Source organism: Aotus nancymaae, unplaced genomic scaffold, assembly GCF_030222135.1.
Source record: "Aotus nancymaae isolate 86718 unplaced genomic scaffold, 86718_ANA_hifiasm-v0.15.2.pri h1tg000014l, whole genome shotgun sequence".
NCBI classification, from domain to species: Eukaryota; Metazoa; Chordata; class Mammalia; order Primates; family Aotidae; genus Aotus; species Aotus nancymaae.
Window position 1 is genome coordinate 69,992,873 of NW_026988425.1, and position 12,505 is coordinate 70,005,377.

The 12,505-nt window shown below is 47.8% G+C and overlaps 1 protein-coding gene across 1 annotated transcript; it reads right to left on the bottom strand.

Moving 5' to 3' along the window:
- Positions 1 to 1,965: 1,965 nt before the first annotated feature.
- OTP (orthopedia homeobox) lies at positions 1,966 to 11,625 on the bottom strand. Its single transcript, XM_012462074.2, has 3 exons — positions 11,425 to 11,625; positions 9,720 to 10,129; positions 1,966 to 4,028 (listed from the first exon to the last, which is right to left on the bottom strand). The coding sequence occupies exons 1-3, from the start codon at positions 11,459 to 11,461 to the stop codon at positions 3,498 to 3,500; spliced, it is 978 nt and encodes a 325-aa protein (XP_012317497.1). The 5' UTR covers positions 11,462 to 11,625; the 3' UTR covers positions 1,966 to 3,497.
- Between the last annotated feature and the right edge of the window lie 880 nt (positions 11,626 to 12,505).

Sequence of the window (12,505 nt, forward strand, 5' to 3'; positions counted from 1 at the left end):
TCCTCTTTTTATCTTTGCTAAACTTTCAACCTTAACAATTTAGGCCAGTTTGCCTTCCTTTAACCTAATGGCATATATGACTTTAAAATGTTCAGGATTCTTAATACAAAAATCTATTGCTATAGAAACAAATGTTAGCCCAGAGTCAGGTCAAGTGCAAAACTCTGTATAGTTTCATTATAATATTGATAAATAAACACTACATTATGAAATATAAGTATCTTTGAAAGCATCTATCATTTGAGTTGATTTGCAACTTCTCATCAGTGTTCTGAGTTGGCCCATTTTTTTCCAATGAAAGATCCTATTTCCCTTGCCTTTGAGAAATACAATTTTTAAAGATTCCATTTAGCATCCTTTATTGCATTCCTACATCATAAAGTTATGCTTTATAGCAGCATAAAAAGCTGTAAAATTAGCATCCTTGTAAACAACGTTCCATGAGCACTGGTGAAGCAATCTGTAATTTGTACTGATCTCTTAAATGTGACTTAAGATTACAGTATCCACGATTTCATTTTTTTTAAGAACACTAAAATAAGATAAGGGAGAATATGATGAAATGTAAAAACAAGGAAAAGTATTTTTCATCAACTCACATTTTAGAAATTTGGTGGTTGTGTGCTGCTAAATTCTTGGATAAGTTCTCAAATACAGAAATGTTCCATTCTTGTATGAAATTCAAAATGAGCATGTTTTCTCTTAATATTTTAATGTTATACTAAAAATAGTCTTTAGAAAATGTAGAACTGAAATATTCTGTGAACCCACCCACCAATTTACCTCTAATTAAAATTCCTAGGGTAACATGAACAGATTTATTTTTATCATTAAAAATCATAGCTTTTTGTTCTCATCTCTGAGGAGATTCCATTGTGTTCTCTTAGTTGAGTAACGATTACAACAGCTCCTCAAATTCACATGTAGCCCAGATGTATTTTAGCACGAGGGTGTTTTTTAGGGTTTACACTCTGAGGCAACCAAATGAGATGTCTTCCCGTGGGAAAAGGGGTGCCCTCTAAATGCCTATAATGACCATTAAATTTCAAACCACAAGATTGATTTTGGTTAGCCTTCCCAAGGAAGCCTGTGATATCGATTTGTCTCCAAGTTTAAAACACACCGCAACCTTCCCCTCCGCCGACCGAAGAAACAGTATTTTTTCCCCTATGCCTTTGGGGCAGTCCCCTGAGCACGTGGCTGAAGTCGAGGTTAGCACGCAGCCAGCAGGAACCCTGAGAGGAAACCAGAGCAGCCTCAGGGTGGGGGAAAGCCCTGACAAGCGCGGGTCGTCCCGGATACTCCTCTTCTGGAGAAGCACATTTGCCGCTATTTGGGAGGCCCCGGGTATCTGAAGCGCAGCCTGGGTCTGGGGACCTGAGGGGCGCGATCACCTGAGGGAAGGCCCCAACGAGGCCTAGGCCCTGGGGGAGGCAAGAGCCACGGCCTAGCGTCCACCGGGTACCTGGGATCAGAGACGGCTGGGGCGGCGCCGGAGGGCAGAGCTCGGGGCTCAGAAGGCCGAGGGTGCGAACTGTGATCCCATTCCGCCCACTGCCGCCCCATCACGCGCACGCAACCCGCGAGAGGCGCCCTCCGCGCCACTGCCCTAGGGACACCGTTCATCCGAGAAACTCTCGGGCCCTGCGTTTCGCGCCGACAGCGACTCTCAGAGCCCCACCTCGGCCTCGGAAGCCTAGGTTGGCCGAGAAGCCTCGGGAGGCTCCAAGCTCACGCGCGAGGCGCTCGCAGCCAGGCCCCAGCACGCCTCCCCGCCGCGGAGACCTCACCGTGCCCGCAGAAACCGAACCCAAGCCCAACGCAGGGTGAAGGGCCCACGTGACCCGGACGCCCGGACCCCGCCAACTGCCGCGAATATGACCATTCCCAAGACTAACCCCTCCCCTCCCCCCACGAGACCCCTCCCGCCGTTCGAGGTCACACCAAAACCCATCATTCTCTATATCACATACTGAAAATGATTTTATTTTATCCATTTACATTTAACTTGATATAAACTTGTCCGGAAAAGTCAAATAATATGCTTTATATTAGCTCAAACATTTATTAAGAAAACCGAATTCCATAAATAAACACAGACATTAAGTTAAAACATATCACAAATTGACCAGTATGTAACAAGAATGCTTTATCTACACAAAACATCCTATTTCACATATTTGTTCATTCTTAGAAAGCGCTTCTGTTCTCTGGGTTTGGATTTGACCAGCACATGCAGAAAGAGCTGATTGTGTTTCTCTGTACAAAGTTGCAGGGTTGTAGATGTCCGAGTGACCCCATCGGCGGCCGGCAGGTGGCCGAGGGGCACGAGGGACGACAGGACCACCACAAAACAACCAAGGGCACAGAGCAGCGAGAAGAGAGAAATGGAAAAGGAAGCAAACAAACCCCAGTCCTGAAGGATCCAGAAAAGAGATGTGACTTTTGCTTTTACAAAAGAAAATTATGCTTACATGTTTATTTTATTCCTCCTTATAAAGTCTTATCAAAATGGGTCAGATCACCTCTTCCTCGTCACATGACTGCTTTAGTCTACTCCAGCCACCCAATCCACTGTCGCGTTCCTCCGGAGAAGCCTTCCCTTCTACACCCTCACACAATTGTGCGTAAGAAAATAAAAATCAGAGAAAATAAAAGTAAAAGCGTTCTCTTGCAAGCCAAGAGAGGGCTCCACAGATGTGACCGGGTGGACTGGGCAAGGGTAGGGTGGTGGGAGAGGAAAGAAAGGAGCTCGAAGAGTACAAGGACAAATCAAATTATAGCAGTTGGGCCCTCAGATGAGGCGGTTGGTAGCAGATGCTTGTCCTCCTTTAAGACAAAAATCCCTAACATTGTGCTGTCCCTTGAACACGTCCGTGTGTGACCTAGGTGTCTGTGCGCGCGTGTGTGTAGCGTCTGAGCGTGAGCGAGAGTGCGAGTGTGTGTGTTTCTGCCCACAAACCAGTCCATTGGTGTCTGATTTCAGATCCTGAGTCGACTCCCTGGTACGTAAAATGGCGGGAAGGATGCTTTTGCCGGGCGCGGGAGGAGAGGCGCAAAGTGTGGGGACTGAGGGGAGGCGGCGGGCGAGGGGGCTCGTAGAAGTCGCGTCAAAGGTGTGGGGTGGGAACGCCGCCAGGCAGAAGGCCGGGAGAAGGGCACGAGCACGGCCAGCGCGAGGGGGAGTCCAGGATGGCGGGAAAGGTGGGCTGAGGCGCTGGAGATCGGGCCGAGGGGGCACCTGGGTGGGAAGGGAAGAGGGGCGGCCGGGAGATCGGGGGCCGCGGGCGAGCGAAATCAGGCGGAGGGGAGGCCTCGCGGGCTGGAGCGAGGGGTGAGCCCGAGCGAGTGTAGGAGAGAGGCGAGGACGAAACAAGACAGGGCGGAAAACCGGGGCGGGACGGGGCAGAGCGCCGGGGTCCTGGCGCGCGCCGAAAGGGCCTTGGGGCGTCCCCGGGGGCGGTGCTGGGGGCGGAGCGGGCCAGGGCGCGGCTGCATTAAGTGAAGCTCATAGAGACTGTGTGCTCTAGCGCCTTGCGGCGGAGGGAGGCGATGCTCGTGCCCCGCCACACGTCGCTGCTGTCCGGGGAGCTGCAGAGCTGGGGCGAACCGGAGACATTGCTGGGGCCGGGGAGGGAGGCGGGCACCATGCCGGGGAAGGCGGGCTGGTAGAGGTGCGACTGCAGCCCCGCGCCGTTGGAGCCCGCCAGGCTGTTGGACAGGCCCATGGAGTTGGGCGGCGGCCCCGCAGCCAGGCTGCACTGGGACAGTGACTGCGCCATGGCCTGTTGCCTGCCCAGCGCCGGCGGCAGCGGCAGCTGCGACACGCCCGGCATGGCGGCCGCTGCCCAGCGGGTGTCGTTGGCGTGGAAAGAGCACAGGCTGTCGCCCATGGCGGCGGCGGCGGCGGCGGCAGCCGAAGGAAACTGAGGCAGGCCTGGCGTGGGCAGCAGCGTGCCGGGCGCGCGGAACACGTTGGTCGTCTTCTTGCGCTTCTTCCACTTGGCGCGCCGGTTCTGGAACCAGACCTGGAGCGGGCGGGGCGGGAGACAGACCGGGCGCTATTAGTCGGCCGGGCGGCCGGGAAGCTTGGGCTTGAGCTCCAGAAGCCCGCGGCGGATACAGCCGCTCTGCCCCGGGAGAAACAACTGCCAGCGGCCCGACACACCCCCAAACCCAGTCGGAGCCGTGGCCCCCCACCAGCTCCTGGCAGCTGGCGCCCCCTGCACCCACTAAGCGCAGAGTCCCGTGCTCCTGAGAGCTCGTGCCCCGCAGCGTTTACGCACTGTGCAAACACACCAAGGTGTGCAGTCTTCACCACGCCCCTGCATATTCTGTGCACTGCACAGATTCACAGGTCTGCAGTCAGGCATGTGTCAAAGCTCGACCCACAGGTGTACAAATGAAGATAAACATGTGTACCCATGTGGCTTAATAGCATGCCTTATAACACTGATAGGCTATAGAATTTTCAGAAACGCTGGAAATTTGGAAATTGATGAGGGGCCGTGGATGACATAGTTTCAAAATCGAAAGTCAAAGGAAAACCCCTAACGCCACAGTTGACAGGCAGAGAGGTTAATATAGTGATCTGCGTGGGAAAGTGAGCGCCACTGAGCTACAGTGTGGTTTGGGTCTCCACCGTGACTTCTGATTCCCATGCTGCTTGGTGCTACTGCCACAACTCTCCGTGCCTCATTCCCAGATCGTTCTATGGACACCTTCATCTGGGCTGTACGAGTGTCCTGGAACATGCTGCCGAAGCCCTGAGCCCCAGGGGCCTTCAAGTCTATTCTTTTCAGGAACTTACTAAGGATCCCAAGTAACAAGGCCTCCGATTCCCTCAAGTTGCCCCATTTCATCTATAAACTAAAAGCAAATGTTCTGACCAATACGAATTAAAGGAGGTCACATTTCACCACGCGATATATGAGTCAAATTTAATTTTGCTTAGACAAACCCAAATGTCCTTTTTCAGGGAAATGAGTTTGATAAAATATACTCCAAATGAAAATAGCCTTCCTATTCTCTTTTTTCTTAACAGTGGCTCAGGAATTTCAGACTCTACCAGGCAAATTTGCCTAGGCATGTCAAACCCTTTATCACAGAAGAGTTCTGCCTGAAAGATATCACATAAGCTGCCAGTCCAAGATAACTCCCATCTCCCCCTATTTGAATGTGATCTCTTTAAATGACAATAATAACAATAATTTGCCAGCAGGCCTGCTTGGAAGACTTGCAATTTAAAGTCTAGTCAGCTGGAGTTTACTGTGCCTAAATATAAATGATGTGGGACACAGCTCAGGTACTGAGTGTTTCCTCTTAGAATTTGGCCAACGCAATTTGACCACCATATCCGTGGCCAAAAAGGTTGTTTATCCGTTAATGTAACCTATTTAGTGTTTACTCTGCAAGCTAAAGTATCAGAGGGGTATGGACATACCTGCCCTAGGTCTCGGTGAGCCAGCAATGTTCAGCGGTGTGTTCATGCCCAGGCAAGCATAGACGCACTCTATGCTTAATGGCATTGCCGTCTAGAATACTGCCTCAGCTTTGGGCCGGCCCTTGCCTTTCTACCGTGCCTACGCCATCACCTACCACTTTTTTCCTGTGGTTTCTACCCCATTTCTCAGATTGCTGCGTATCCCAGTGTCGGCGATGGGCAAGCGGGTCTCGTCTCTTCCCAGCTGCAGCCCCTGAGCTGGTGGCACAACGGATTAATGAGGCAGCAGGGCTCTAGATGGTGAATGGGATCAATGAGACCCGATTGAGCTGTTAACGGCTTTAGGAGGAGAGCAACTCTCAGGAGGAAAGGAAGGCACAGCGAGAAGACCTAAGGCCGCAAGTCGCTGTGCAGCACCCACCCAAGGCTAGACTCTGGGGAGGTAGACGGGACGGTGTCTGTGACCAAACGGTTCCCACACCTGAGAAGCTGCATCTGAATTGTTTTGAAAGGTGTCTTATAAAGTCAAGACCGGTTCCTAACAACCTACAAGTGCCAGTGAATCCCGAAATGTTTGTTTGAGGGGAGGTAGTGTGAGGGAATGAGCAGAAAAAAGAAAGAGGAAGGGGAGGGTTGCCCAGTAGAATTTCAATAGAAAATGCGACTACCACGATGGTTTCTGAACCTAGGCTCTGCTTAGGCACAGGCGGAAAAGAACAGCTGTTAAAGAACTAAATATTATAGAAATAATCGAAAAATCATGCTCAATTATGTTTGAGGGTTAGTAGTCAAATGATGGCTACAAATTTTTTTATGTTTCATGGCTTACTGGGATTGGGGGGAAAAAAATCTGCATGGAGTCTGAGCACCTCCGTTCCAAGCTATGATGCATATGTTTTTAAAATGTGAATGTTTCCACTTGAAAACTAGAGCATGACGGATTAAAATGCAGGCAAAACCTAAGGGAGATTTTCAGAATGTGCAGATGACAACTCCAGGAAATATATTAACCACAGCCACGGGCCAACTTTGTACTCAGTTTGAAATGCAGCTCTTCTTGGAAAATGCTTAATACAACAGTGAGAATCTAATGGAGGTTGGAATCTAAAAATCCACTTTCATGATATCTGCTGTTACAGTAATACAGACATACTGTAAATGTATTTTAAAATATATAGCCCGTTTAATTCCCCAGCTATAAATGGCTGAGAAATAGAGGAAAGAGGGAGAGAAAGAGAGAATATTACTTTTCCCCCCCTTGAAGCAAATGCTTTATGAAGATCTCATTGGAATCCAGCAATGATTAATGTGAAGATTTGGGAGGAAATTTGGGGAGCTGTATTAAAGCCTAGATCTCAGGTTCATTTCGATCAGCCAGCCGTGAACTCTGGGCCGAATTCATTACACTTTAATAGTGCTGGGAGAGGAAGAAAATGCAATTTCTCATTCCATTAGAAAACTAGAAAATACTCTCAGCTTGTCCCCCTATTAAGATGTGGCAGGTGACAGGGCCATTCTGGGGGACACGGTCAATGGAATTACAGCACATTATTTTTGTTCGTATAAAATATTGAAAGGCAAGCCTGACTGTGCAGAAGTTATTTCACTGATTTGGTTTTTATGTAAATAAAATATTGAAAGTTAATTAATCCGTGCTAGAGACTAATGATTATGCTTATTATATTGCATTTGATCACATAATTTGCATGATTCTCACATTGCTGCTTAATAAGCCATTCCAGGTTATAAATAATTCTGAAATTGGTTTCTAATAATGGCATGCTATAAAAGGAATGGTTTTATTACACTAGCCAGAAAAGAGGAGCGATATCAGACATGGAATTGGCCTCCATGTGAGTAGAGATGCTTTAATAAATACTTAAAAGTATAATATATACCAAATAGAGATTAAAAAATAAGTATATTGGGTAATTTGGTGTAGAATCAAAAAGCATCTTTAAAAATATACAATTGCAATGAATTAAATGTTTAGATAATTTTTAATCAGTGCAGTGGCCCACATACGGAAAAGAGTGTGTGGCAATCTGTTAACTATAAAGAAAACTATGAAGTATTGATCATATAAGAACATAAACCAATTACTATTTAATTTGAATTTGGTCAAGGAGCAATGTTACAGTGAATTGTGAAGTAAATACATTTTCCATAAATTACTTTTGCATTACATTACATAATGTTAATCATTTTGAAAAGTTAATTAAGAAGGTTATGTTGATCTGATTACTTTTTAAACTATGGAGCATTATTTTTTAAAATATTGAAATTGCCATTCTATTAAATTGTGCCTATCAGCAGGCTCAAGCTATTATCTTTGCTTGAACATTATGCTGGAACGATTAAGAGTACTTTGTCTCTTTCTTCTTGCATATTCTTTTCTGTACTTTTTGAAAATAACTATTTCTGTTACATAGCTTATATTTTATTTCATTTATAACTTTTTCTATTAAAAGAATAACTGTCATTAACCTTTGGAAGACCTAATAAAGTTTAATAGACCTCGTTTCCTTTTTCATAAAATCAGTTGTTCAATTATATTTTATTTGTGATTCTAAGTTCTACTTTAATTTAAACTAATTGCCAGTATGTCTAGGTTAAGACACAGTATTTTATCCTTTAAAACAAGAATTAATAGATAGTATTTCTCTTAAGGGACAAAAAACAAAATTTATGAATTTCTAACCCACAAGATCGAACCTACAAGCAAGCATTGTCATCAGTGTTGATGGAAGTATTGAAATTGTATATTTATGTAAAGGTTAAAACTCAACTTCAGATATTTTTAAAAGGTGAAAGGTAAAAATTTTGAAGAGCATTACTAATATATGTTTACAGTTATGCAGTTAGCACTCTTTCAGTGTGTAGTTTTAGGAGATCACTGTTTAGGCCTTTCACTAGCAAAACTACCCAGACTTATATTGAATAAAAATGTTAATCATTATGTTAATCAATATTACTTTATTAACTTGACCACTTAAAATCCCCAATGATATTCATTTACTATTAGAACAGAAAAAACTTGCTCTATTTTTTCCGTTTAGACTATCTTTGAAATGCCGAATGGAGACAGAAATATTCAACGCTGTGATTATGGACGCTCTCATCGCTTACTTCTTATATCAGATGTAAAGTAACTAAGATTTAAAGTTAATTTATAAAGGTAGGTAGCGCTGGTTTAACAAACTGACCAGGTTGATGACACCCAGGAAATCGTACAGAAAATACCACCAACCAAATGGCAAAAGAAGATTTTTTTTCAGCACCATGGATAGCTCAAGAGTAAGTACTGGCGCTTGGAATTTCACCTCCAGGCACCTGTCCGTAAAATATTCGATTCGTTGTCTTCATTCTTTTAAAAAGCAAACAAAAAAATCTGGGATTCACTAGGCTTATGCTTTTATTCCCCAATTTTCAGAAAAGCTATAGGTGTGATCTTATAGGTTATATAAAATTTACAGCTTGGTGAGTGGTTGGAGGGGAATTAGGGGTCAGCAGTGATTTCCTCTACTACCTGTCAACCTTTCCCGTCCCGAATGCCCCTTCTTCAGACCGGATATCTACAACAGAAAGCCTTTATCCCCCTCCCCCACCCCAGCTTCCTTAGCGGACTCCAAAACAAAACGGGGCTCACCGGCTGTGGGAATCTCGTCAGCTGTCTCCAGGTTATTGGTAGACCGTGAAAGTTCAAACCCTTTGCAAACATCAAAACTAAGAATATTTTGCCTGAGTGCAGAGGGAGGGCGATACTTAATAAAGCCACGCTGTGAAACCTGGGTTTTTTTAAAAAGGCACCCATTCTCCTTATTTGTTCTTTTTTCTTGTTTTCTGTATAATTGTTGCATTCCTCCTTTTATCCAAACGCTTAACACAAACTCGTTAAGGGGTAATACTTGTCAATAACAGGAGCAGGAGTTGAGGTGCGCTCGGCTAGGCCGCCTAGAAGGGAGAGGGAGCGCTGAGGTTGCCTTCTCAGGACGAGGAGGCAAACCCTGTAGCCCGATAACGCTGGGCTTCGATTTTGAGGAGCTTCTTCCGGATTGTCGCTATACAGGTCGGAGACAGGGGCCTTGCGTGTCCATTGGGGGATGGCGATGGGGACCAGTTTCCGGGTAGAGAAGGAGATAACTCAACACAGGAACGCACAGACAGCCTGAACGCAGCCTAGGATCTCCACAGGGGAAGGGAAGATACTGCTCCCTTTGCCCAAATCCTCCCTCCCCGTCCTTGCCTTCTGCCCCAGAGCCCAAGCCCCGCGTACCTGCACTCGGGACTCCGTCAGCCCGATACGCAGCGCCAGCTCCTCACGCATAAAGATGTCGGGGTAGTGAGTCTTGGCGAAGCTCCTCTCCAACTCGTTGAGCTGTGCGGGGGTGAAGCGCGTCCGGTGGCGCTTCTGCTTCTGTTGGCCCTGCTGCTGGCCGGCTTGGCTGGGGTTCGGGCCGCCCTGAGGCCCGGGCTGCTTGTCCGGGTCTTTGGCGCTCACTGCCAGCGAGGCCGGAGTAGAGCCCACTGTGGTGATGTCCTCCCCGGGCAGCAGAGTGGCTCCCTCCACTGGGTCGGAGTTGGGCGCCAGGTCCCCTGGATGGCCCCCGGGGTCGGAGCTCCCCACGCCCAGCCTACACTTCACCGCCTCCCGGTGGCCCAGAAGCTCGGCGGCATCTTTCATACCTAAGGAGGCAAGGGGTTCACCGTCACTACTTTATTGGCGATGCCAGGTGGGGCTGTCTTCCCCGTGCAGCCTTCCTTTCACCCGTCCTCGGCTCCCTCCACACCACGCTTGCCCTAAGGAAGAAACTCCCAGGGTACTCAGCTGGGTTCCCCAGAATTTGTACAATAGGGTTGGAATAACATCTCCCGGTCCCTTGCCCTCTCCGCAGCCGACTCCCATAGTAAACAGCACAATCTTTCTTCTCTCTCACAATAAAACACTCCCAGTCATGGCAATAAAACATGCCTTTGAATCCCATCTATAGACCGTACCCCCGGCGCCCCAGAAAATCGAGAGCAAATCTTTGGACACAGGGAGCGGGGGACAGAAAGAAAATTAAACAATTCTTCGGTTGCTGCGGCACCTGCGCTTCGGCAGCCTGACGAACTCTACCTCCGGCCCTCAGCCGATTCCTTCTCACTTTCGGAAGATGAATAAACCTCCAAGCTTTCCACCCCCCGAAATCAACCCAAATCAGCTCCGCCTCCCCCTCAAATCAGAGAAAGTGTTTGGAAAATGGAGTCACATCCATCACAAAAGATTCCCAATCCGGAAACCCAGAGCCCAGCAACCCAAATAGCATTAAGGAAATTCGAGTGAACTCTATGGACAACCGTTAATCAAACTTTAGAGATTTCAACTTTTCTTTCCAGAGAAATAAAAGGCGCATTCCTCTCAGCCATTGGCAATGCCGAATCCCTTGCAGAAGGTGGGATGCCTGTGAGGTTGAATTTGGCTTCTCTCCTTCTCAACCAGCACACTTAGCAAATCTGCCTTGATGGCAGCAGCTTCTCCTGTATGCCAGATTTTTTACAAATTCAACCACACTTAGAAAAAGAGGAGAGAAGACCAGAAGGTAGTGTGGAGAGAGAAACGGGGGGTGGGGAAGAAGGAGAAATAAATCCCAAATCAAAACAAACAGGAGAGGGAAAAAGAGAGAGAGAGAAACACCTCCAAACAAATTATCACGGAGTATATTGCCTTTCAAAAAAAAAAAAAAAAAAAGGCGGGGGGAGGGTGGAAGAGAAAAATAAGAAAAACAAAAAGTAACAACATTCCCCAACTCCTTTCTTGGATCTACATATTCCATAGACTTTTTTTAAAGTAGATGTTAAATCAAATTAAACTTTAATGCAGCACAATTACTTTTAAAGAAATTAGTCCATTTAGGTCGCATTAAGGTAAAATAAGGAACAAATTGACAATTTCCTGCCCCGGCTTCTCCTGGCTGCCCGGGCGAGAGGCGCGCACTCACCTAGTCTGGCGTCCAGGAGGTCGGCGTGAGACAGCATCGCGCACCGCTCCAGGGCGAAAGCTGTTCCCCCCCAAATTTTAGCGGCTTTAAGTTATTTAAAATAGATATAAGCTATAAGCTATACGATATAGATATATATAGATCACCTAAATGAAAGAAAATTCGGTTTGTGGTTAAAAAGGGGGCTTCTTGCATTATAATGTCCTTTAGAGAGACGGGGAGGTGCTTAACAGTTGAATGAACCCGTGAGCAGCTCGGCGAGGGGACCAATCAGGAGGGCAGCCTGCAAATGTCAGCGCCCGGAGAGTCCCCCACTCCGCCCGCCCGCCTGCGCCCGCCCGAAGGAGGCGGCGGCGGCGGCAGCCCTGGCAACTCCAGCCCGGAGCAGGAGCTAAAGCAGCGTAAGCCGCCTCGGCCTCGCCCGGAGCTTCTGGGCCTGGTTCCCGCTAGTTCTTCCCTGCGATTTTCTCCAGGTTCCCCTTTCCTTCCGGTTGGCGAGCCCTGAGCGCTTCAAAGGCGTAGTCTGTGCCTCTGAGCCAGGATCTTCCTGGGGAAGGGGGAAAGCAGGGGCCAGAGCCAGCCGTGACCCTAGCATGACCCGAGAGTCGCCCCCACCTGTGCTCTCTGGGCTACACTGGTCTGCAGCTTACACCGGGGCCCGCCAGCCCAGGACGCGACGAGGGCACACCGCGGCCTTCAAACAGTGTCTAGACTTCGCCACCTCTCAGCAGGCCTGTGCCTAGAGTCCAGGCGCCCTGGCTGTGCCCCGGGGCCTATACGAGCCCCAACCCCACAGTGGGCCTAGAGAGCAAAGAAGATTCGACTTCCCTGGCACCGCCAGCGCCCACGGTCTGCTTCGGGGACCCTCGCGGAGTGTGGGTTCGAGCGCCCTGCACCCTTCTGGAGGGGTTTCTTCCAAGCTCCTGCTCTTCCGCTCGCATCCGCGCCCCTAACCCGCTCTTTTGGTCAAAGTTTCTAAGTTCAGCTCGGCTCCCAACTCCACTTAAGGCTGTAAATAAAGTTAAATGCTCTTTATTTTCCTCTTGAATATGTTAAACTACTTGAACAATTTAAAGTGCTT